This window comes from Thunnus thynnus, chromosome 9, assembly GCF_963924715.1.
Source record: "Thunnus thynnus chromosome 9, fThuThy2.1, whole genome shotgun sequence".
Classification (NCBI taxonomy): domain Eukaryota; kingdom Metazoa; phylum Chordata; class Actinopteri; order Scombriformes; family Scombridae; genus Thunnus; species Thunnus thynnus.
Window position 1 is genome coordinate 624426 of NC_089525.1, and position 22566 is coordinate 646991.

At 40.5% G+C, this 22566-nt stretch overlaps 1 protein-coding gene across 3 annotated transcripts; it reads left to right on the plus strand.

Moving 5' to 3' along the window:
• The first annotated feature begins 407 nt into the window (after positions 1 to 407).
• Positions 408 to 22566, plus strand: rnf103 (ring finger protein 103). 3 transcript variants are annotated; one of them, XM_067598461.1, is made up of 8 exons: positions 408 to 594; positions 1010 to 1127; positions 1387 to 1535; positions 5608 to 5723; positions 14859 to 15281; positions 15384 to 15516; positions 16476 to 16562; positions 18465 to 22566. In XM_067598461.1, exons 3-8 carry the CDS (start codon positions 1482 to 1484, stop codon positions 19455 to 19457), a joined length of 1806 nt encoding a protein of 601 aa, XP_067454562.1. In that variant the 5' UTR covers positions 408 to 594; positions 1010 to 1127; positions 1387 to 1481; the 3' UTR covers positions 19458 to 22566. The 3 variants fall into 3 exon arrangements, with proteins under 3 accessions (XP_067454562.1, XP_067454560.1, XP_067454561.1); XM_067598459.1 differs by having other exon boundaries at positions 408 to 1127; XM_067598460.1 differs by having other exon boundaries at positions 409 to 1127; positions 18480 to 22566.

Below are 22566 nucleotides of genomic sequence, written 5' to 3' on the forward strand. Positions count from 1 at the left end.
TGTTACTGTATCAGTTTCCTATTAAATCTTGTTTAGCCTGTAATAATTAAATGTATTTCCATAGCACAAAAAAAGTTTACAAAGTACTTTATCCATTACTCAAAAAACAAGATAAAATGCACAAGTTTCTATAGATACAAAAACAGTAGAGAGCAACAACAAACTATTAAAGCAGAAGGTAGAACAAAGGGACATGTGTAACGGAAAGTTGATCTGTAATTACTCTCCAGCAACAGTACACGGGAAAACTTTTCTTATTTGAACATTTAGGATGAAAGTACAAATAACTTCGATCTTTCTCACTCTTTGTCACGTATTATACCCATATAACAGTATTTACAGGGCAACCTTGTTTACTTGCACTTTTAGGACTTTTATTTTGTAGCTTGTTTACGTGAGTGGTGGAGCCGGATCTGATGTCATCTTCTCTGTGTACACCAGCTGATCGAAGATCAACTCCGTCACTATTGTCATTTTCCAGTGTTATGAATATCTGGGACCACGGCAGCAGTCCTGGTCAGTTCGGAACCAGAACCCGCTGCTGGCTCCGCGGGAAACTGCAGCGCGTGCAGCTGACACGTCAGCTTTTTCTAGGTCTGTTTGTTTTGGTTGATACATCACCAAGGCCTACCTGCGATGCTAAGCTAATCAGCTAGCTGTCATAGCCAGCAGGATTGATGCTTTTGAGACTGCTGGTCAGGGAACATCTTCCCAGACACACTCGAGCAAACGATGAAGGTCTGATATATATATATATATTATTTTATATTAAGCTAATATCCGTCGGACCGTGTACGGATAGAAAGAAACTGGAAGCTTATGTTTGTCAGTCTGTCCAGTGGTCACAGACATCGTCTGACAGAGAAACCTTCTGCTATCAGCGCTCTCGTCCAGCTATAAGATGTGGTTGAAACTGTTCTTTTTGCTCCTGTATTTCATACTGTTGTTTATGCTAGCCAGGATTTTTGAAGCGGTAGTTTGGTATGAGACTGGTATGTTCGCTACTCAGCTTGTGGACCCAGTTACTCTCAGTTACAAGAAGTTGAAGACCATCCTGGAGTGTCGTGGGTTGGGATACTCTGGACTGGCTGAGAAGAAGGATGTCAGCGAGCTGGTAGAGAAATCAGGTAAAGACTCAAATTCGGTGTGCTGAAGCACAGAGCCTGAAGAACAAAAACTAACTGTCCAAATACTGTCTAGACTGTATGTCTCTAGAAATACAATGCAAGTTGTGCCGACGATGGTCATTTAACCGAAACATACTTACATAAGCAATACTTTTAGTTTTAGAAGGAAATGTATGGATTTATGACTTTAGGATATAGTTTGGGTAAATAAGTGATAAGTCCTTTTCAGATCAAGGCACTTTTTTTTATCCTCCCACAGGAGAGTTGACACAGGGGGAGCTGTACTCAGCCATCAAGAAAGAGAAGGAGCAGACAGAGGCAGGAGATGCCGGCACCACACACTTCAGTGCAGAGATGCACTTCTATGAATTAGTGGAAGACACTAAAGATGGGATCTGGTTGGTTCAGGTAAAAGCGCTCAATAACAAACCTGTAGACAGGGTGAACGATAAAGTGGGTATGACAATGATTCTGCTACATTTAAATCAATTTGTATCTGCTCAGACACTGAATTTTTCCATGTTCATCCTGTACATCGCTAGATGACCTATTCTCATCAGGATATATATCTCTGTATGCTACCTTGATTGTGACCATTCTTTTGTGTCAGTCTTCCTCTTGGAGGTGTAAATACAAACACATTGTTATTGGAATGCTGTTGGATTGCTTCACGGCAGTGATTTGCGAGTGCAGCTCACACGCAGATCACAGATTGTATTAACGTAAGAAGTGGAGTAGATAGAAATGTCTCTACTGTGCTGTGTTTTCCACTTCAGCCTGTTGGTGTTGAAAAGCTGCTCTCAGTAGTGTAGGCACTTCACCGCATATGTGAATGTGAAAAAATATTTGGGCATAGCAGTATGAGTTCTGACACCTATAGTGGCAAAATACACAAATTATTATTATTTCACCTCTCTAAAGGCTAGGACACACATGACGACTGGTGAGCTGATTATGATTATGATTTGGGCGTGGCCGCTGATGGGACCGAGTTGGAGCAGGTCGAAGCCAATCTGGGTCAGTTGGTGTTGACAGTCAGCAGATAAAAATTGTATAGTGCATGATATGTAAAGACCCTAATCTGAAGTCTTCAGATCTAGTTGCTGCCAGTCGTTTTCATTAAGATTTTTTAAAACATGTTTGATATTTGTGACTGACATTGGGGACCGATGATGTCATTTGTTTGTGAATGTGAGGGAGACATACCTGTGAAAAAATAAAAGAGAGGGGAAATGGTGAGCAGAAAGGTTTATAGTGTGAGAGAGCAGTGGATAACTGAAATGGAGGAAAAGAGTAGAAAGAGCAAATGTCTTTTTCCTCTTTTTGGCTGGACCAGCCCTATAACTGAGCTGATAATGTAATAATATACTTATATCACTTTAAGTTTTATTTATTGGCTATAAAGTATGACACTTCCATGACACTTCCCCTTACTGATGCCTCTTTCAAATAGCTGCCCAAAAACCTGATCACACACACACCTACTCTCTCTCTAGGAATTGTGACCATATATTTGTTTGTGTCATGTTAGCTTGCCTGGTGCCACTTTCCAGTTTTTGAGTAAATCTGAATCAACACACATCAGTTCCATACAAACTTGAATGTCTCCTTAAACCCATAGTAAACTGCATGTTTTTGTCAAAAACAGCATGGGATTAGCATAAAATTGGCGTGTCTGTAAAGGGGAGAGTTGTGGGTATCCATAGTACTCATTTTCATTCAGATATCTTGAGGTGAGAGGTCAAGGGACCCCTTTGAAAATGGCCATGCCAGTTTTTCACTCACCAAAATTTAGCTTAAATTTGAAGCTTTATTTAGCCCCCTTCCTGACAAGCTAACATGACATGGTTGGTACTAATAGATGCCTTAGGTCTTCTAGTTTTGTAATGTTATCAGTATCTTCACTAGTTTTAAAATTGAGCCCGCTACAGCCTCTGAAAGATGTCAGCCGGTGGTGCAGACACCCCGCTGGTCTCTGAGGGTTAATAAAAATGATCTCACAAATTTGTAAATCCTCTTGCACTAAATATATAAGAGATATTATTATCTATTTACATAATCTCACCTAAATAAGCTGTATTTACTTAAATTAAATCACTAATTACCTTTCAACATGTGTGATAAGGAAGACAGACGTTTGCTGACAAAGGAAGAAAGCCTAATGAAAAGTCTTCAAGAATGAACTATAGATATAATTTGCTTCAGTTTTAGATTCTTTGTCAGGCTTATCATGACTGTATTCAAATAGCCAGGGGTGTAAATAGGGCAAGGATTCTGATTTGGTAACACATTTTCATGTAACTTTTCGGGAGTCAGGTTTTTTATATATACATATAGAGATAGAGTGCTGAATAGCTATAATAGTGTGGTTGAAACAGTTTGCTTGAAAAATTAATTAAAATACATTTAATTAAATATGATATTTTTTCATGAAAAGAAATGGTGATCTTTGTATTCAAGGACAAAGCATCTTCAAAGAGGTATAGATTTCATATTATATGACGTAAGAGAAATTGTCTGTGTTTGCAAAAATGTGCTCACACTCCATTTGGTAGTCAAATGGTTAAGTAGTAGAAGGCAGGGCTGGAGGTGAGTCTAACCATCAAGTACCACAAACAAATATATAGTCATAATTCCTAGAGAGATTTAGGTGAGATTCATGCACATGAATTGATGATTGACATTTCTCATATATTTTGTGCAAGAGGATATAGAAATGTGCTAATTAACCCTCAGAGACACATGGGGGTATCTGCACCCCCGGCCGACATCTTTCAGAGGCTGTAGTGGGCTCAGTTTTAAAGCTAGTGAAGATACTGATATCATATGAAACTAGGAGACCTAAGGCATACATTGGTACTAACCATGTCATGTTAGCACTGTCAGCAGTAATAACTTATTACATTATGCACAAAAAGTTATTATGTTATTGGTTTAGAAATTTTGTTACATTATGGGTAAGTTATTATATTAAGAATGGGAAAATTATTATGTTATCGGCAATTGTTACATTAACAGTAGTTATTACATTCTTGGCTGCTACAGGGTGGGGGCTGGTGGGAAGGGTATTATTATTGTTTAAAGCACTTTGTGTTACATTGTATTTGTATGAAAAGTGCTATGCAAATAAAGTCTGATTGATTGATTGATTGATTGATTGATTGATTGATGAGAACAGCTGATCAATCAGTGATAATTTTGATCAAGTCAATGAAAATGTCCAGCGGCACTGGGCATAATCACTGCTCCTGCTCGTGGATAAATAAAGTATTGCAACTGGTTTCCACACATGGTGCTCATGGGTGTTACGAGTTGGGGCTGCATTCACTACATCATCAGGGGGGATCTAATTACAGCCAAGGACCCAGAGGGGATTTGCCATGGATCTGGATGGACCCTGTCATAGACCTGTCACGGATCAGCCAGCAATTCTAGATGGCTGCATCTGTAGCTAAATCGAGTCAATATATTCCAAAGTTACAACCTGTTTAGAACGAAATTCCCTCTTTTGGTTTTTCTTGAACATTCCATGCCAAGCTGTGGTGGAGGGATACATTCTAGTAGTTGTGTGCAGATTTGTTGCTGGAACTGACTTTTTACTCACATGTTACAGAGTAAACCACATACTATGTATTTATTTACAACTGTTGTAAGCTCAACTGGTGACGCTTTCTCGCAGCCCCTCTTCTACTGAGCCTCACAAATGGTGTATTTATGTCCATTTTGACAGCTATTAGCCACAACTCGCTCCTTTCAGGATCTCTAAATCTTTGGAACACATTTTTCCCAAAGCTTGTTTCCTTCACAACACACCAGATAAATACAGACTGAACCATATTCCGTGTCAGGTGCAGAGGCAGGAGCAAGTCGAGGTGGTCTGGAGGACAAGAACAGCTGGAGATCAAACCCAAAACACTCAGAGTTAGAGTGGGCTGTTATCAAAATATTAGTGCCCAAAATCACAGACAACAAAATCATCAAATAGACATCAAATCTGCAAAAGAAAAAAATCTTTTCAGTTTTCTCTGAGCACATCTTAGGCCAGAGATATACTTGCTTTTAACTACACGTTTGCATGCACATGATGGCTCTCTCACATATGCTGCATCTGTTTGGAGCGCTGGTTGTGCATGTCCTCAGAAATAAACGCTATGTGTCCGCAGGATGCAATACGCACATGAACCGTAGGGGCAGTATGGGGATGTAACAGGGTCATTGATCAATAGACATGTCAGCAGCAACAACAATGGCGGAAAACTTACAAAAAAAAGTTAATAGACCAAATCCGCAATTACCTGCATCTGTACGATGTGTCATTGCACAGTGACAAATATGCTTGACGTGCTTGATTTAGGGGCCTTACATACCATCAATAGTAACCTCCTCAAGTGTCGCCATGCTTATTGTTAACATCATGCAAATGTGGATGTTCTACTTATATCCTTACTGGTGTGCCCTCTGTCCCTTTGTGTACCTGCAGGTCATTGCCCAGAACCGGGAAGCTCTGCTCAGTCAGTCCAACTGGGGGAAAATGGTGCAGAAAGTGTCTCAGTTTGGAATCAGGACTGGAACCTTTAACTGCTCTAATGACTACAGGTAGGAACCAGGCCTGCAGTTTTCATTTATATCAAGGCAGGACATAAGGTAGGTATTAACTATAAGTCTGCCAAATTTATTTATATACACAGTACCAGTTACTCATTCAAGCGTTTTTCTTTATTTTTGCTATTTTCTTCATTGTAGAACAATACTGAAGACAGCAAATCTATGAAGTAGCACATATGGAATTATGTAGTAAACAAGAAAGTGTTAAACCAACAAAAATATGTTTTAATATGTTTAAGATTCTTCAAAGTAGCAACCTTTTGCTTTGATGACAGCTTTGCACACTCTTGGCATTCTCTCAACCAGCTTCATAGAAGGGTAGAGGTAATCCCCTGGGAGGCTTTTCCAACAGTCTTGAAGGATTTCCCACATATGCTGAGCACTTGTTGGCTGCTTTTTCTTCACTCTGCGGTCCAACTCATCCCAAACCATCGTAGTTGGGTTGAGGTCAGCTTTTTGTGGAGGCCAGGTCATCTGATGCAGCACTCCAGTGCTCTCAGGTGTGTTTTGGGTCATTGTCCTGTTGAAAAACCAATGATGGTCCCACTAAGTGCATACCAGATGGGGTGGCGTGTTGCTGCAGAATGTTGTGGTAGCCGCTACCTCGGCACAACACGACTGATGGTCTTGAACGCAGAGAAGAAGGCAACAAATTCCACCAATTAACTTTTGACAAGGCACACCTCTTAATTGAAAACCATTCCAGGTGAAGACCTCATGAAGCTGGTTAAGATATTGCCAATAGCAGGGTCTGAATTTCAGTGCGGGATTGCGGGTATTGCGCATAGTTTCATCGATTCCCGCAAATCTAGCACCTATAATGCAGGAAATTCTCGCACACATTTACAGCAATGTCTGATAATGTTCAGCCAATGTTTGCACTGGTGCTGAATGCAGGACGACTGGCCGGAAGCGCTGCATCTGACGGACCGACTTTCACCCTGGACAACACACTTGGCGTACTCTCTCTCCCGCTTTCTACAAGGCTACGAGCCCCCTCTGCTGTTGCAGCATCTCTCACTAACATATACAGACAAGCTTGCAATGATATGAACTTGAAGGCATGCAAACATGGACCACTGGCTAAAATGTAAATCTACATCATCTAAAGTGGAACCTGCTCAGAAAAACACACATACAGCAGCCTTGAAGAGAAAGTGTAAAGCAGATTCAGCAAAGAACGTGATGGTTAATGCTATTGAAGTTGTGCAGCTGCAGTGTGAGGAGGAAATGAAGGGGCTTCTCAAAACCACCTACCTCATAGCAGAAAACAAATTGGCTAATTCAAAATTTGGTCATCTGGTTAAATTCATGAAAGAGATGGAGTGCACTAAGACAGGAGAAGGAGAGAGAGACAACAAATTACAGCGATACAGCGTATATAGTTCAGAGAATCCCTGATGCCAAGTCAGCAAAGACTGTGATGTCATGTGAATGTGGATTCAGCACACAAAAAAGGATTAAAACAAAATTCATAAATTCACTGAGTAATACAAACCTCACCAATCTGATGCTCTTTTCAGAGCTTAGCCCTCCCCAAGAGCAGTTTGATTTTTTTTTGATTTTTTTTTCAACAAAGTTGTTATTAAGTGGAAAGAGATGAAGCAGTGTACAGGGAAAGTATAGAGGATGGAGACAAAACAGAAGAGGGAGCCACCAAAAGAAAATCTAAGGACACTGATGCAGGTCATAGCAATGACCACTAAGAGAGGAGAAGGAGAAAGAGACAACAAATTACAGCAATGTATATAGTTCAGAGAATCAGAGGAGAGTGACAAAATGCAATCTGAGGTAAGAATAGGACAAAGTGACACCTGTAGTTATGAGCATATTTTCACTCAGTCATAAGCAGTATCCCCCCACAAAGTGTATAAATCTCCCCTATATGAAGCATATAAGGGGGGAATTCCCCCCCATTTTGAAAAGTGAATTTCAGGCCCTGAATAGTGTTCAAAGCTTAAAGTGGCTACTTTAAGGAATCTGAAATATGAAACACTTTTTTTGTTTAATACTTTTTGTTTACTACATGATTCCATAAGTGTCACAGTTTTGATGTCTTCAGTATTGTTCTACAATGTAGAAAATAGTAAAAATAAATAAAAAACCTTAAATGAGTAGATGTGTATAAACTTTTGACTGGTACTGTATAGGTAGTGCCACAGTATCATCATACCTTTAAATGGCTATAACTGAGTGGCTTTAAATCTGATGCATTTAAAATATCAGATATCATGGTCACTAGCAGCTAATCAATATTAATTTGGTTTCAACACATTTGATTAGTATGTGCAACTATGGTGTGGAAGTACTCTGCCTTTTCAGGGAAGAATTGACCACTGGTGGGTGCTGTATTTCAACTATAATCATCTGATATTTAAAACATACCTATGGATATGTAATGATGACAACAGCTCTATCTTGTCATGTTAAAAAAGTTATTCGGTAACATCATAAATCTACTGGGGTCCTTGACAGGTGACACCGTCCTTTAGCCCTGACTTAACGTACTTTACCGACTAGAGCAGAGAGTATGAAGTTAGCAGTATAATATTAGCTGTGAATGTCAACGCAGTGTGTGTACAGTTTATTTAAAATATTTTACATTCAAAAAATAGCATTGTCTCCTCTATTCAACTGAGTCTTGTGATTGGTTTGCTCGCTCCATGTGAAAGCGTCTTACCTCAGACAGATGTAACCCTTTATGTGCCCTTCCCTTCCCCTCCCCAATGTTGCTGCTTTCATTCACAACACAGCCATACCAGCATTTTCCCTGAACTGTTACTAGGTCTTGAGGTGGGAAATTGGCGGTACGGATTTCTCTGAATATCGACCCCTGCTCCCATTCACACATGACCCAATGCAGGAAAATATTCCTGAACATTTCAGGGATAGACTGCATGTGTAAAAGGGGCTTAAGTGTGCAGTCAAGTGTTTCGTTGAGTTGGGCCCAAGACACAGAGAAGGCTCAACAAAACCACTCCCCTCTTTATCTGTACCCACACACTCAACACAGCCCTCCCAAGTAGCTATATTCACTCACTTCTGTCTATAACCTCACCAGCTGACATCATCAATTAACAGCATGCTAGCTAACAACAACCAGATAACAACATGTTTAACTAAATAGCATGTTGCCATCAGTGGTGGCATGTTGCTCAATCCACTGAGCAACAAAAAAGTTTTGCTATTTTTTACTTTTTCTGCCCTGATGAAGACCCTGTGAGGTCAAAACAGGCAGACGTTTTAACCAATATGCCCGCCTAAATAATGTCTTTTAATACAACTCCTCTCCTCACTCTGCCTAAAAGTGCCTGAAGAACGTTTTCTGTACCCACAACATACACTTCAGTCTATAACATCACCGTTCTGCACTTAACTGTCTTTGCCCCAGTCATTCATCTTTCTTCTAACCCACAGCCATTCACTGGAACTGGCTGCGGTGTCTTATACCCAGTTCAGTTAAAGCTTCATTTATACTCCCGAGCGGATGCACACATGGACAGCTGCAGACACCACGGACGGGTAGTTGTTCTGTTTGTACCACCTTCTGGGGTCCGCTTGTAGGACACGTTTGACATATGCGCAGTAGACGGGTGTCTACAGGAACACAGCATTGTGACTGCGCGGACTGGTGCAGACAGGTCCGCGGGGACACAACAAATTGCAGGTACGCGGGCGTCTGCATAGAGCCTACGCACACACCCTCTGATGACACGCTCATGGACTCACAGATGTGGAAACTATAATTTCAGCCTAACAGGGACTAAACTGATCCGCCAACAAAACTGGCAGATCAGTTAACATCTACTGGGCAGACCTTGTTTACAGCCACACTCTGCTGTCAATACTGTATATATAAGCTTTTTCCTCCCATATGCCATTTCTTTTGCGTCATGCCATGGTTCTGTCAGCTCCACAAAATACACAATACGCTGTGTTTCTGACCAGAAGATCTGGTCTTCAATAGTGTACAGTATCTCCTGAGGAACTATAAGCAGTTTTCCCCAATCTGCTTTCATTTTCCAGTCCCTGCCTGCTTTAAACTGACCTGTTCATGCCTTGCTGCCTGACCTGTTCACCCTCATGAAAAAACACAGTCCCATCTTGTTTCCTTTTTGCATCCAGCAAATTTACTCTTAATGGCTGCTGCCAGACTCTTCAGCACTTGGTTATGTCTCCAGGTGCATCACTCTTGATACTATGGGGCCAGAACAGAGACATTTACATTTTGGCATTGAAAATAAAATTTGGCATTCAAAACAAAACCTGAACTGAAAACGGAAATATTGGCATTGAAACACTTGTATTGGAAAATGTTGTATTGGCACTGAAACGAGTATTGGCACTGAAAAGAGTTGGGATTTTTATTCTAGCTCCATTGCAGATTTAATAACATCATTTACTGCATCTCTCTGTCAATGAGGTTATTTTTTGTGTGGAAAAAAATGTTAGTGGAGCAATAGTCATGATTGGACTGACGCTATTGTTGGGCCGTGGCTACAAGTTTGGCTATCAGCAATAATTAACGATTATCTTTGATAATCGTTAATTATTAAAATCAATAAAATTATTAATAAAATCAATAATGGGGCACCCCCCTGGAGTCAGGGAAAAGGATAGCCAATTCAGTCTCAAAGTGTACTAATCTATCAATTTGGAACTTTGATTAACAATTAACAATGATAAACAAAATTACCATATCAGTAGCAAGTGAAGGTTGAAGGATTTTGGATTTCTTTGCAGAGCAGAGGTTGGCAAAACTCATTCTTGTGCAACATTAAAACAGACAACAGGTATATCCAAAAGCATTTATTTAACAAACAGGTAAAAGAGCAAAACAAACAATACTAATCTAGCTAAGTGCACCTATATACGTGTGTGTGTGTGTGTGTGTGTGTGTGTGTGTGTGTGTGTGTGTGTGTGTGTGTGTGTGTGGGGAAGACAATGGCAAGATGGCTGCAGTCACCTGGTGACTGAGCACATGGCATGCTGACAATTTGGCTGACAAAGGGAACTATAGTGATAAAAGGCCAGACCATGTGGTGTCTTGAACCACATGTGCTGCTTGAACCAAAGTTTGCAAAACTAGGTTTTAAACCTCTTCTCCATTCAAGACCAATTGATGTAGGATCAAGCTGCCAGGTTAGGAAGAGGTTAGGTGCATAAAAGGCCTAGTTACTGAATGTAACATGTGTTAAGCATGCTAACAGTAACCTTGCGATGTGGCTATGCAATAACCTGACCATGAACAACAAGGACATCACAACAATAGTTCAATGAATAACCTTAGCCAAATCAATACATGTACAGTCATTGATTAAGTTAAACATTCTTGCTTGGCCATGCTATGCTTCACTATGTTGCTAGGCTGTGCCCAGTTGTTACCAGTCCATGAAGAAAGATGCTTTGTGGTGCGCTGCTTCTTAGCTGGTGAATCCATGGAAGAGGCAGGCAGGAGAGGGGTTTGGCTCCAAAGCTGAAAGGTTGCAGGATTTGCTGTGTAGGTCTGGTGCTCCAGCCGTGCAGGCCAGAGGGCCCAGGTCCAGTCCTTTGTGTAGAGTTAGTGGCAAGCTAACTGTGTTCCGTGGCTCCTGTACTTGTTAAACCAGCCAGCAGACTTGTGTGGTAGCTGCTGGCACTAGAAAACTTAGTTCCTGAGTCTTAGGCAGGCTCTCGCGTCTTCTGCCATAAAGAAAGAGTTCTGTGTGTGTCTGCTGTGAGCAGGCCACACAAGAGAGCAGAGAGCTGTGAAGAGAGAGAGGAGCAGAGAGCTGCTCCTGCAGCTGGAGGAGAAAAGCAAGGAGCTGCTCCAGCCACAGCTGGGGGAGAAAGAGAGCTGACAAGAGGGGAATCTCTAGTTTTGATAACCTGGATCCATGGGTGGAGCTTCACACTTTGGGTGCAAACCCCCAGGGCTCAGGCTTCTTGGGTTCTTGAAACATGTGGTAAACTGTGGTCCACATGTAGTCCCAGCACTATTTCAGCCATAACTCTAATGTAGCCTATCTCACTGCGTGAATGGTAATATAGTTAATAATTAATGTTACACAACAGTGTTTGCACTGTACTGTATCTCAAGAATAAAATATGAGATGCTACTTTTGCTGAAAAGAATGTTGGAAAAGAGGCTATGATGAGCCCTGGTAACTCGATGTGTCATTCATAAAAAGGTAGAATACTGAGTTACAACCAACCAGTCTGATGTGTGTAGAGGTGTGTGTGGTTATTATGTATCAGCCTGGTGTCGTTTTCAGCTGATTTAATGAAGGTAAACACAATGAACCAACGTGCATTGCTGTATTTGCTGGTCAAATTATTATTATTATTGTTATTCTGAACTGGCAGCCATAATAGACTCATGGTCCTCTGTTTTCTGATTAGGATTGGATTTAAAGGACCAACATCTTAGAGTAGGCTTAGACATTATGACTGTGACTGTAATACCTGGCTTTAGAAGTTACCACTTTATTACCGTAACACCTGAAAGTTAAACATATATAAACATATATATAAACACAACAACACAACTCTTACCTCATAATATAAAAACATTCAATATGACTATTGTTTAATAATATAAATAACTACATAAATGCATAATTGCTACCGAAATACAAAGCTGCTATGAACTTTAAACACACAGCTCAACTACCACAACAGTTACAAGTCACAAAGTTAAATAGTGAACAGAGCTAGCTACTGCTCTAACTGCTAGCTATCAGAGCATGTTTTACCAAAACAACAAAAAGTTTCTTACATGACATTCTTTAAAAAGCAAGAGTTAGATAATTATTTATACATATTACTTACAGACAAAAAATCTCCAAGGCAGAAGCGTATTAAAAATACATTCAGCAACAACATGTATCCAGCTCTGTCCGTTTTGCCTGTCTGTGCTCAACTGAAGAAAAGGCTAAGCTAGCGGAGGAGACGGAGGAGAGCAGCACAGAGGCGGACAGAGTATTCACTCTGACACTGTTTCCAAGAACCCACAGCGTGCTCATTCTGATACTGTTTCCAAGACAGCACCCATTTTTTAAAACTTATTTAACTAACTTCTAATTTATTTACTAACTTAACTTTAAAGGCAGCACAACAAGAAAACTTCAACCTGAACTTTAAACATTATATCCTAGCATTCCTGTACCTCAGAAAATTCACTCTTCCAATACAACTACTTATCTAATTTAATTACTAAAATATTAGATCAAAAGTTAAACTCTTAGGTGATTTTAAAATACAAATACATAGTTACCATAGTTAACATAAGGGAATTTAACTCTTGTCACAAGAGGGCAGTAGGGTCACATGTAGAAAAAGGTAATAAAATCAAAGTTTAATATCTCCTTAGTAGATAGTCACACAACTATTAAAGTTATACCATTCTTCTTCTATTTACATGATAAATAACATTACATAACTTGCATAATGATTAGACATTTAATTTACATGAAATTCAAGTTTGGCTCAGATTTTCAAGGAGGCTTCACAAAAGTCCTCAGGAATGTGAGTAAGAGTTTATGGCTCTGCTCTGGTAAGATAAAAGAGTCTGTTTCCCATTTGGGGGGGGTTGTTGTTTGGTCTTTCTCCAGTCCAAGAGGCTATAGGGTCAGTTTTATGCTTTTAGTTCAGGCCGTAATTCAGATTATTAGTCAAAAATGGTCTCTCAAGAGGTCTGTTCAACCTCCATTTTGTCACAGTGTTTAAGTTTTGGGTAATGTCCTGCCAACAGACACCCACTTGGCAAAGAGGTCAGTTCAGGGTCCAGTGGGGAGGCATTTTCTATGTCTCTCAGTTTGAAATTAAAGAAAGGCTGTTTTACCCATGTATTATCTATGAATCATTCAAGTCGTCCCACAACACCTTCACTCTAAATAACTTTTACTTAACCTCTGCTCGAGTCACACCATGTCATTGACTTTTCTTACTTCATATGGGTTAGTATTAGACCTCCTACAATGTGAATTGTTTACTTATACTTTACATTAGTGATATTAATGATCAGTTTTTCATTAAATTCAGTTGCCCAACACTGTGCCCCAAGAAGGATGTGATGTCACAGTTGTTCTGTGGGTAACTGCCTGCAGTGGTTCAATTGGCCACGTCCTGGAGGAGCTGGCAGTCAGGGCAGTCATTAAAGTAATGTGGTGGCACCTTGGTAGGCCTCCGCCAAGGCTATATCTACCAGTCTGGTCTCATTGTTTCCCCCTCTCTCTGCTAGGCTCCACATCTCTCCAGGTTTTGGGTTTGTTTTGATGTTTTTTCCTCTATTCAACAGAAGCATATACATTCCTCACTCTTTATTTTCAATAAAACATTCAATTGGCACTTTAACCTGACTGGTCTCCCCTCTCTGTCATATGTACTGAGCCGGTTTGTGACAAGTGGCGGCTCGTCGGGGATGACCAAAGAGTTTGTAGTCTGGTAATGTGATATTGTGCTAAACAGAGTGGTGGCACACGCTAGAATGAGGACTTCCCAATTTCCAAACAGTGGATCAGTGCACAAGCAAAACTGATGCGTTCATGTTGCTTATATTGCCATAACAACATGCAAGGAAGGATTACTACTAGGAATGAGAGCTCATTTTGTGAGGAACAGGACCATTGATATGGCGATTGTCAGAAGAGTACACCGATGGGTTTAAGTGTAGGCCATACTTAAACAGTGGACAGAACACTGGTGTTCCAGGGTGAACACATAAAGTTAAAGCACATCCAGTAACTGTCAGTTTCCACCTGTCATGTCTCCTTGCACTGAAGCAGACATATACATTATATTGTTGGATTTTTATTATTATTAATGAATTAGCAGCATGTTACAGCTACTCAAGGTCGAGCAAAACTACTTTTTATATATTATAATACTTTATAATATGTTGGGTAGTTTAATTCATAAAAATGCACCATATATCATAAGCTCATAATATGTTTTCTATGGAAAATCTTATGTGAAAAGTAACTATAATGGGCAAACAGGAAGTGACCTGTGTAATGAAGAGGTCCATCCAGGCCAATAAGTTGAGGCCACTGCCTCAACTTACGTAAGTCCAAGTAAGTCCAGGCCAGTGCTCCAGAACAATGTATGTCTGTAGTACTAATGGTTGTTCTATGTTCTTTCCACCAGGTCATGTATCAAGCGTGGCTGGCAGCGCTCCACTCTCATCATGTCTGTTCCTCAGACTTCAGCATCAAAGGGCAAAGTCATGCTCAAAGAATACAATGGCCATCGCATTGAAACCGAACACATCTTCCGCTGGATGACTTCACATGTGGCTCATCGCATCAAAACTCTGCGTCAGTCTGAGCAACTGGTGGAGGAGTGGCACTCTGAACTGTCCCACCCAGTGAAGATGTTTCTGTTCGCCCACCTGTCCCAGCCACCCGCCTTCTTCTCCTCGCTGTCTGTCAAGTTCACCGGCAGGATTGAGTTCATCTTTGTGGACATACGACACTGGGACAACCACAGCAGCCTATCAGAAATCGGCGTGACACAGAGCCCCGCCTACATCCTCAAGATGCCTGAAGGCATTTATCACTATGGCAACAGGTGATGATTGAATGTGGAAATGATAATGATTTTTTAATTGTTCATACAAACAAAACTGATTTCTTTTCTCTTTTAATCTCTATTTCTTCTTCCTCTCTGTAGTACAGGGGAGTTCCTGTCATTGGCTGCCATGGATACTTTCCTGCGGTCGGTCCAGCCGGAGGTCAATGATCTGTTTGTCCTCAGTCTGGTCCTGATCAACTTACTGGCCTGGATGGACCTCTTCATTACACAGGTCACTTCCTGTTTGTCCATTAGAGTTACTTTTCACATAAGATTTTCCATAGAAAACATATGATGAGCTTATAATATATGGTGCATTTTTATGAATTGAACTACCTAACATATTATAAAGTATTATAATATAAAAAAAGTATTTTTGCTCCACCTTGAGCAGCTGTAACATGCTGCTAATTCATTAATAATAATAATCCAACAATATAATGTATATGTATGCAATGTAATGTATAATACAATGCTCAAAAAGGGGCCATTCTGCATAATTAGTACGTTTACTTTTGAAACTTTAAGTACATTTAGCTGATAGTAGTATTTTTGTACTTTTAGCAGTAGAAGTAAAAGTATGAGTAACAGATGTTATAAGTAACAGTTTTTTCTACACTGTATTATTGCTACTTTTATTTAAAGGTCCCCTCGAGACATGTTTTAACACATAGAAAAAAAATCCTCGTCTTGGAATAATAATTTGTGTCTGATATGTTTTTTTTCCACAAAAAAGTTAACTACTTAAGAATTCTTAAAATGACATCTACTTCTTCTCCCTCATTGGAAAATTCAGAAGCTATGAATATGTAAATATTTTTCATGTCTCCTATTTCACTGTAAAGTCCATTCTCTGTGTATGTGCACTGGAGGCTTCAAGTTTCCACACCACTTGTATAACTTGCTACTGGATCATGATTAGCTCCAAACTTGTGATGTCATAAATCATGCTTGTAGGTACACTCCTTAAACTGAGATTTAAGGTGAGCACAGAGAAACTCTCTTCCTTCAACAGATGAATGTGAAAAAAAAACTCTGCACAGAGAAGCAACATTCAACTGAAGGAACAATAAGAAAAACACATTTTTTTATTTGAGGGGGGCTTTAAGTAAAGGTCCTGACTACTTCTTCCACCATTGATTAGACACCTCGTACACAGAGTTTTTAACATATATTCATTTTCATGGACAGGGAGCAACAGTGAAACGATTTGTAGTTCTGATCCGAACACTTGGAACCTACAACTCCATACTGTTGGTGTCCTGGCTTCCTATTCTGGTAGGAAATCATCTACACCACACACATTTTCCGCAACTGCCTCTCTTTATTAACGAATTATAACTGAAATATTTATATGTAGGCATACAACACATTTACAGTGTGTTTATAAAGAATTAATTAACCATTCATACACATGTATAATAATTAATTGGTGGGTTAGGGTTAAACCAGTTTATAGGTGCCATGACCCACATATTTATCCTTATATGTAATCTGTCATATGATACTAACCATTCATTAATTATGTATTTACCAGTAATGGATGTGTCACACAAATGCTTATAGATGTTTATAAATGCATGAATAAACATTTAAAATATATCATGTTCTTAGAACTACATCATAGCATGCTACAATTCTTTCATTGCAAGCTTAGTATTAACATCCAGGGGGGTGTATGCTGCAGTCACAACAGTTGTAAACTCTAGGTTAGCAGAGTCGTGCCTCTCAATGGCATTGTCCGTGCACCAACCTTTGCTAACATAAATGCACAGTCCCCATGCCCCACCTCTGGTCTTTCTGGAGTCATTAGCTGTTGTATCCGCCCTGAGGATGTAGCACCCCGGTAGCTCAATGGCACTATTGGGGATGCAGCTATTAAGCCACGTTTCCATAAAAATCATTACGTTGCAGTCCATAATCCTTTTATGAGTGGTGATCTGCAGTCCCAGTTCATCCATGTTGTTCACCAGAGACTGTACATTGGTGAGGAAAATGCTGGGTAGAGATAGCCAATGAGGAGTTAGCCTTAGCTTAGCCCTTAGCCCTCTTCTCTTCTCATTTGTTTATGCTCCCTTCTCGTAGACGGTGCCAGGTTCGATAGCCAACAATGTCATGGTATTAGCTGTTACTTGTGATTGGGGTCATTTTTGGTCAACAGTAGCGCTCAAGGAATTATTTCAAACCCAGCTGAAGTAAGTCAGTGTTAAAGCTCCAGCCTACCCAGAGGATATAAGATATGTCCAAATGCTGGTGCAGCACTGCTGTGTGGCTCCCTGTGCTCTGTCTAGTTTCACCCTCGGTACCAAGGGCTGCATTGCAGACACTATTCTGGTGCCTTTGTTGTCACTACAGACGTACTCTGGCAGCTGCTACATCCAGCCCCTTATCTGTGCTTTTCAGGAGAGAAGTGAATAACATTAACACTGGACCCCAATGAAAAAAATGAAAATTTAATATAACGATGATTGGTGATGGATTGTTTAAGTAGTCATTTAAGTTACATTTTTACTGAAGTTAAGTCTACATTTACCTATAAAATAAGTGCCGAATTAAACAGTGGCTCCTAGTGTTACTTTATTTTCAAAATATCATTGCATATATAAGGGAGTTCAGCATGAGCATTATCTTCAGAGGTTCAGAGGCTGTTCAGTTGGCGTCTAGTTTCAGCACCTTCAGCAGACACACCCCAAGTGTTTCACAGCTCAGAATACTGCTTTTTTTCCATGATTCTGAAACCTAACTTTATATACTTCACAATATTTTCTAATCATTTAGATTTGGTTGGGTGGTTTCTGTGGTGTGAAAAACTCAGAATACATTTATTATTGATTTACACTAATAAATATAATAAATAAATATTTCACACGGGCTGGGGGGGTTAAATTAAAGTGATGCTGAAAAAATAAAAATATACCTAGCATTGTGGATTATGACTTAATTTCCATTTTGAGTTAATTGTTTAAGGTATTAGTCTACTCAGGTTCGGACAAACTTGAAATCCTCTAAGGTGTCTGACAAACGTTAATAATTAGCAATAATGTCAAAGCATGTAGGGATTCATAGACATGTTTTATTCTCTCATAGTCTAGTTCATAGATTACCCTATTACTTTTAACTGAGGGAAGAGGCAGGAAATGGATAATAATTGATCACTAATTATCTAATCACTAATCACAGATTGATCCCTCCCAGGCTCTCCTCCAGCTGCCCTATCTGGACAGTCTGTACGGTTACAGTCTGAAGCTGCTTCGTTATGCTGACACCACCACATTGGCCAGCATGGTGAGGGCTGACTGGACCTTCTACTCTTCCCACCCAGCTCTCTTCCTGTCCACCTACCTGGCCCATGGCCTGCTGGTCGACTATTTTGAGAAGAAACGCCGTTGTGGCGTCAGAAGCCAAGAAGACAGCACCACCAACCTGGAGTGGCTGGCCAGTCTGTGGGACTGGTACACTTCCTATCTGCTCCATCCAATTGCATCATTGCAGCAGGTCCCATCTGACCATTCAGACTGGGAGGATGATCCCAACTTCTTCTTTGAGCGCTTGGCTTTTCCTGATCTCTGGCTCCGCCCATTAGTAAACATGGACTACATTAAAGCGTTGCCCACCTGGAGATTCAGAGCTGTTGGTCAGCACAGAGAGGAGGGATCCAGTGGGGAGCTAGAAGAGAGAGATAGTTCACACTCAGACATAGAGAGCACAGCGCAGAGTGATTGCCCCCCTGTGAGTCTCAGCAAACCTCCACATAGCAGCAGAAGGCACAAGCAATCATCATGCAATCAGGACAGCAACACACTCTCTGTCTGCAACATGGACCCCAGCAGCAGCTGTCACTGTGCATCACCCCTCTGCTGTCGTCATGGGAACGTAGGCTCACCATCAGCTGACAGGGCACCAGAAGGTGTCTCTAATCATCAGCACTGTGATTGGTCAGTATGGCCCTGTGACATGCTGCAGTGCTCTGAGTGTGTGGTGTGTCTGGAGAGCTTTGTGAGTGAGGAGCTGCTGATGGGTCTGCCCTGTGGTCACGCCTTCCACCAGCAGTGCATTGTGGTGTGGTTGGCAGCAGGAAGACACTGCTGCCCAGTGTGTCGCTGGCCCAGCTACAAGAAGAAACAGCAGCGAGCTGCACAGAGCAGCCCTACTGAAAATACACTACTGGACTGATGAACAGGTTTAACCGAGCCCTCCTCTCACTGTTCACAGGGCTCATTGTGTTATCATCACAGCTTGCATGGGGTGAAGTTGGGACTGGGGAGGAATTAAGAAGAAAACGATGTGATCACGGCTGCTGTTGTCATGCCCCATCAATCAGCTTGTTTCCATTCCTGTTGAAGGCAATGTGCTGGTCACCATGGCAGACAGGTGACACTATGAAAGCCCAGTCACCATGGTTTCTCAGTGCAGAGGATAGTGATTTACACAGTAACTGTAGGTGTAGTCACAGTAAACTTTGTAGTGCAATAAAAATATATTTCTAGTTATGCTTTTTGGCCATATTTACCAGAGTTCTGCTGTTGCCAGGAGATGAAAGTAGAGTCTGTTTAAGGCCCCATTCACCCCAGAAGCCATAAGTGACACTTATTTCACTTGGCAGGGCTGTAGGCTACTTAAGCTAACTACATCAAAACACACATGTACTCTTATCTACTCTATCCTGTATCATGACTGACTGCAAATGCAAAAACCACCACGCTGTATGTGTTTGCATTTTGTAAGAGAACTGGTCAGCACGGGAAAGATGTATCAGGCCAGGACAACAATACATTTCAAATGAATGAGTTGGGTGTATAATATGGTGGTATATATTTGGGTTCTGAAGGTATTGACATGACACACTGATAACTCCTCAGAATCTTAATTTTTACATGACTTCTGAGAGAATTTGCTAAAATCAGGGGTGGAAAAGTTACCTGTCAAGAGTTTCTACCTTATTTCTACCCAATCACATTATGTCACATAGTTTTTCTCTTTAGTATTCTGATGACTTGCAGATGTTTGACACAACTCCCATCTCCCAGGTTCTAACCAACTAGAACGATGTGCACTGAATCACAAAGGTTGACAGGCTTCAGTCAGGGTACCCACACTTGGAGATGTGTCTACAATGGTGCAGCACTTTGAAAATGCATACCATCTCTCACATTAGAGGCTGCTCACACACACTGATCAGCTGCTGGAATTCTAATTATCAAAAAAGATGGGGCTCCTAGAGTTTATAAGCTGATGCAGAGTAATGATATTGGTAGCAGTCCACCCTTATTCTAACTCAGTACTGCCCAGACTGCCTCACTGGCATAATTTTCCTTCATCACATTAGTCTTAAATGTGCAACCGGAATAGCAAACCATGTCAACACTTATGTGTGCCTTCACTAAAATGGGTTGCCATATGTTTAAGGATTTAAAGAAATTTCATCAGCAGAGCTGCAGGCACATAGAAATGTTTTTGACACCAATCACATACTTTTAAAGTTCTACTATAATATAATGCATTTTAGATTAGATTGGTGATCTCAGCAGTTTTTCGGTGTACCAACCAGGTACCGACCAGGCTTAGGCCACACCTACGTCAACATATTCCTGGCAGAGGGCAATACCTCTGTATGTGACTGTGATCCCCACAAACTATGTACAGCAACTGTCAGGCTAGTTACATCACTGAACCAACTACAAACCAAACAAAGTTAAAGCTGCATTAGTCAATATTTTATATTAACAATGGGCCAGATGACTGTGTAATGGGAAATGGGTTGCTTGTAGTGACAAACCCCGAGAGTTATCACCAACTGTGCTGTTCTCCTTTGCTCTACAGAGCAATTAGTCTCTTTTAGTGTATCTTTTAAATTTTCCCACCCCTTATATTCTGCTCTCATCAACCAGTTGTCTAGCAGCAGTTAGAGGATAGACGCTAGCTGGAGAACATAGGGGAGCATTTAGCAGCTTAAGAGCCAGGAGTTGCTTAGGTGAAAAAAACACCACTCCAATGGGAAGAACACACTGCTCTGTCAGCTGGATGTGTAAATAGCAACTGTCTGCTAATGCTTTCACCATATCAACTTTATAAGGTGATAAAATGTCAGATGTCTTTTCAGCGTACCATAAAATCAATGAATGCACAGTTGCATTGTTTAATCAATTCTGTATCATGACTGACTTACAATCATGCAGGTTTTGGCAAAAAAATCCAGTTCTGGACTCTACAGTACAGCTGCTGATAAGAGCTGCTGATAACGTATAATAAAGCTATCTGTCATCAGCACAAATTAATGTGTATATTAATGTGTTTATTTTAAAAGTCTGATATTGTCTGTGAGGTAACCGTACATGGATACAGTGCATGTTGTGTTATTACTCGACCCTTGCCTTTACCATGAATGAACATTTGTTAGTGAGATGACTGATGTGAATTTGGGCATTGATGGGTATTGTGCATGAAGGTCCAACAGGGTCCCAGGTCTTTCATTACATCTGTCATTACAACTGTCATTTTCCAAAAAAGTTCTATTTACGGTCAGCAGAGTAACAAAAAGGTCTGAGTGGACTTCAGTCATAGAGGCTTGGCTCAGCATGTATGCTTTGATTTGTCCTTCATTGTTGTCCATGTTGACAGCCATGAGCTAAGCTGCACAACAAGTTTCCTGCTGCTGTACACATCTGCTGGAGGTATGATGCTTTGCTCATGGACATTATCCTGATTAGGCTCCAGTACTAATGCTCAGCAGTATAGAATAGAAGAGAGAAATCAACACTTGACTTTTGACTCAATTAATCATTTTAACCCTAAATGTCAATAACATAAACAATTCTCTAATTAAATGACTAAGTGAATTTCTTGCTATATTGAAAGCTTTCAAATAGCTTTCAGTTTGGGATGAAACTTTCAGGTAGGCTCTCAGTTTCTGCATGGTATAAATTACATGCTGATATTAGAATATGGCTGTCATGTTATCCTTTTGCAAATCTAGAAAATTCAAGCAAGCATATCCTCTGTATTGTATCACCTGAGGTTTAGTTTATGGTTTACCTGTGACACTCAAACGTGCTTCACCTTATGATGTCACTATATCATGGGTGGGATATCCTAGAAGGCTGATCCTACCCCACGTTTAAAAATCCTGATTTAAAATGTCCAAAACTACCTGTAACTTATCAATTTTAAGGGTGCTTTGTCATAATCCTTCAGCTCATTCTTGTCCTTTTTCTGTGCATGAAGGGAGGGAGAAAAAATCTGTAGAGCAGTAACAATTATCCAGAATAAACGATATGTTTCAGAA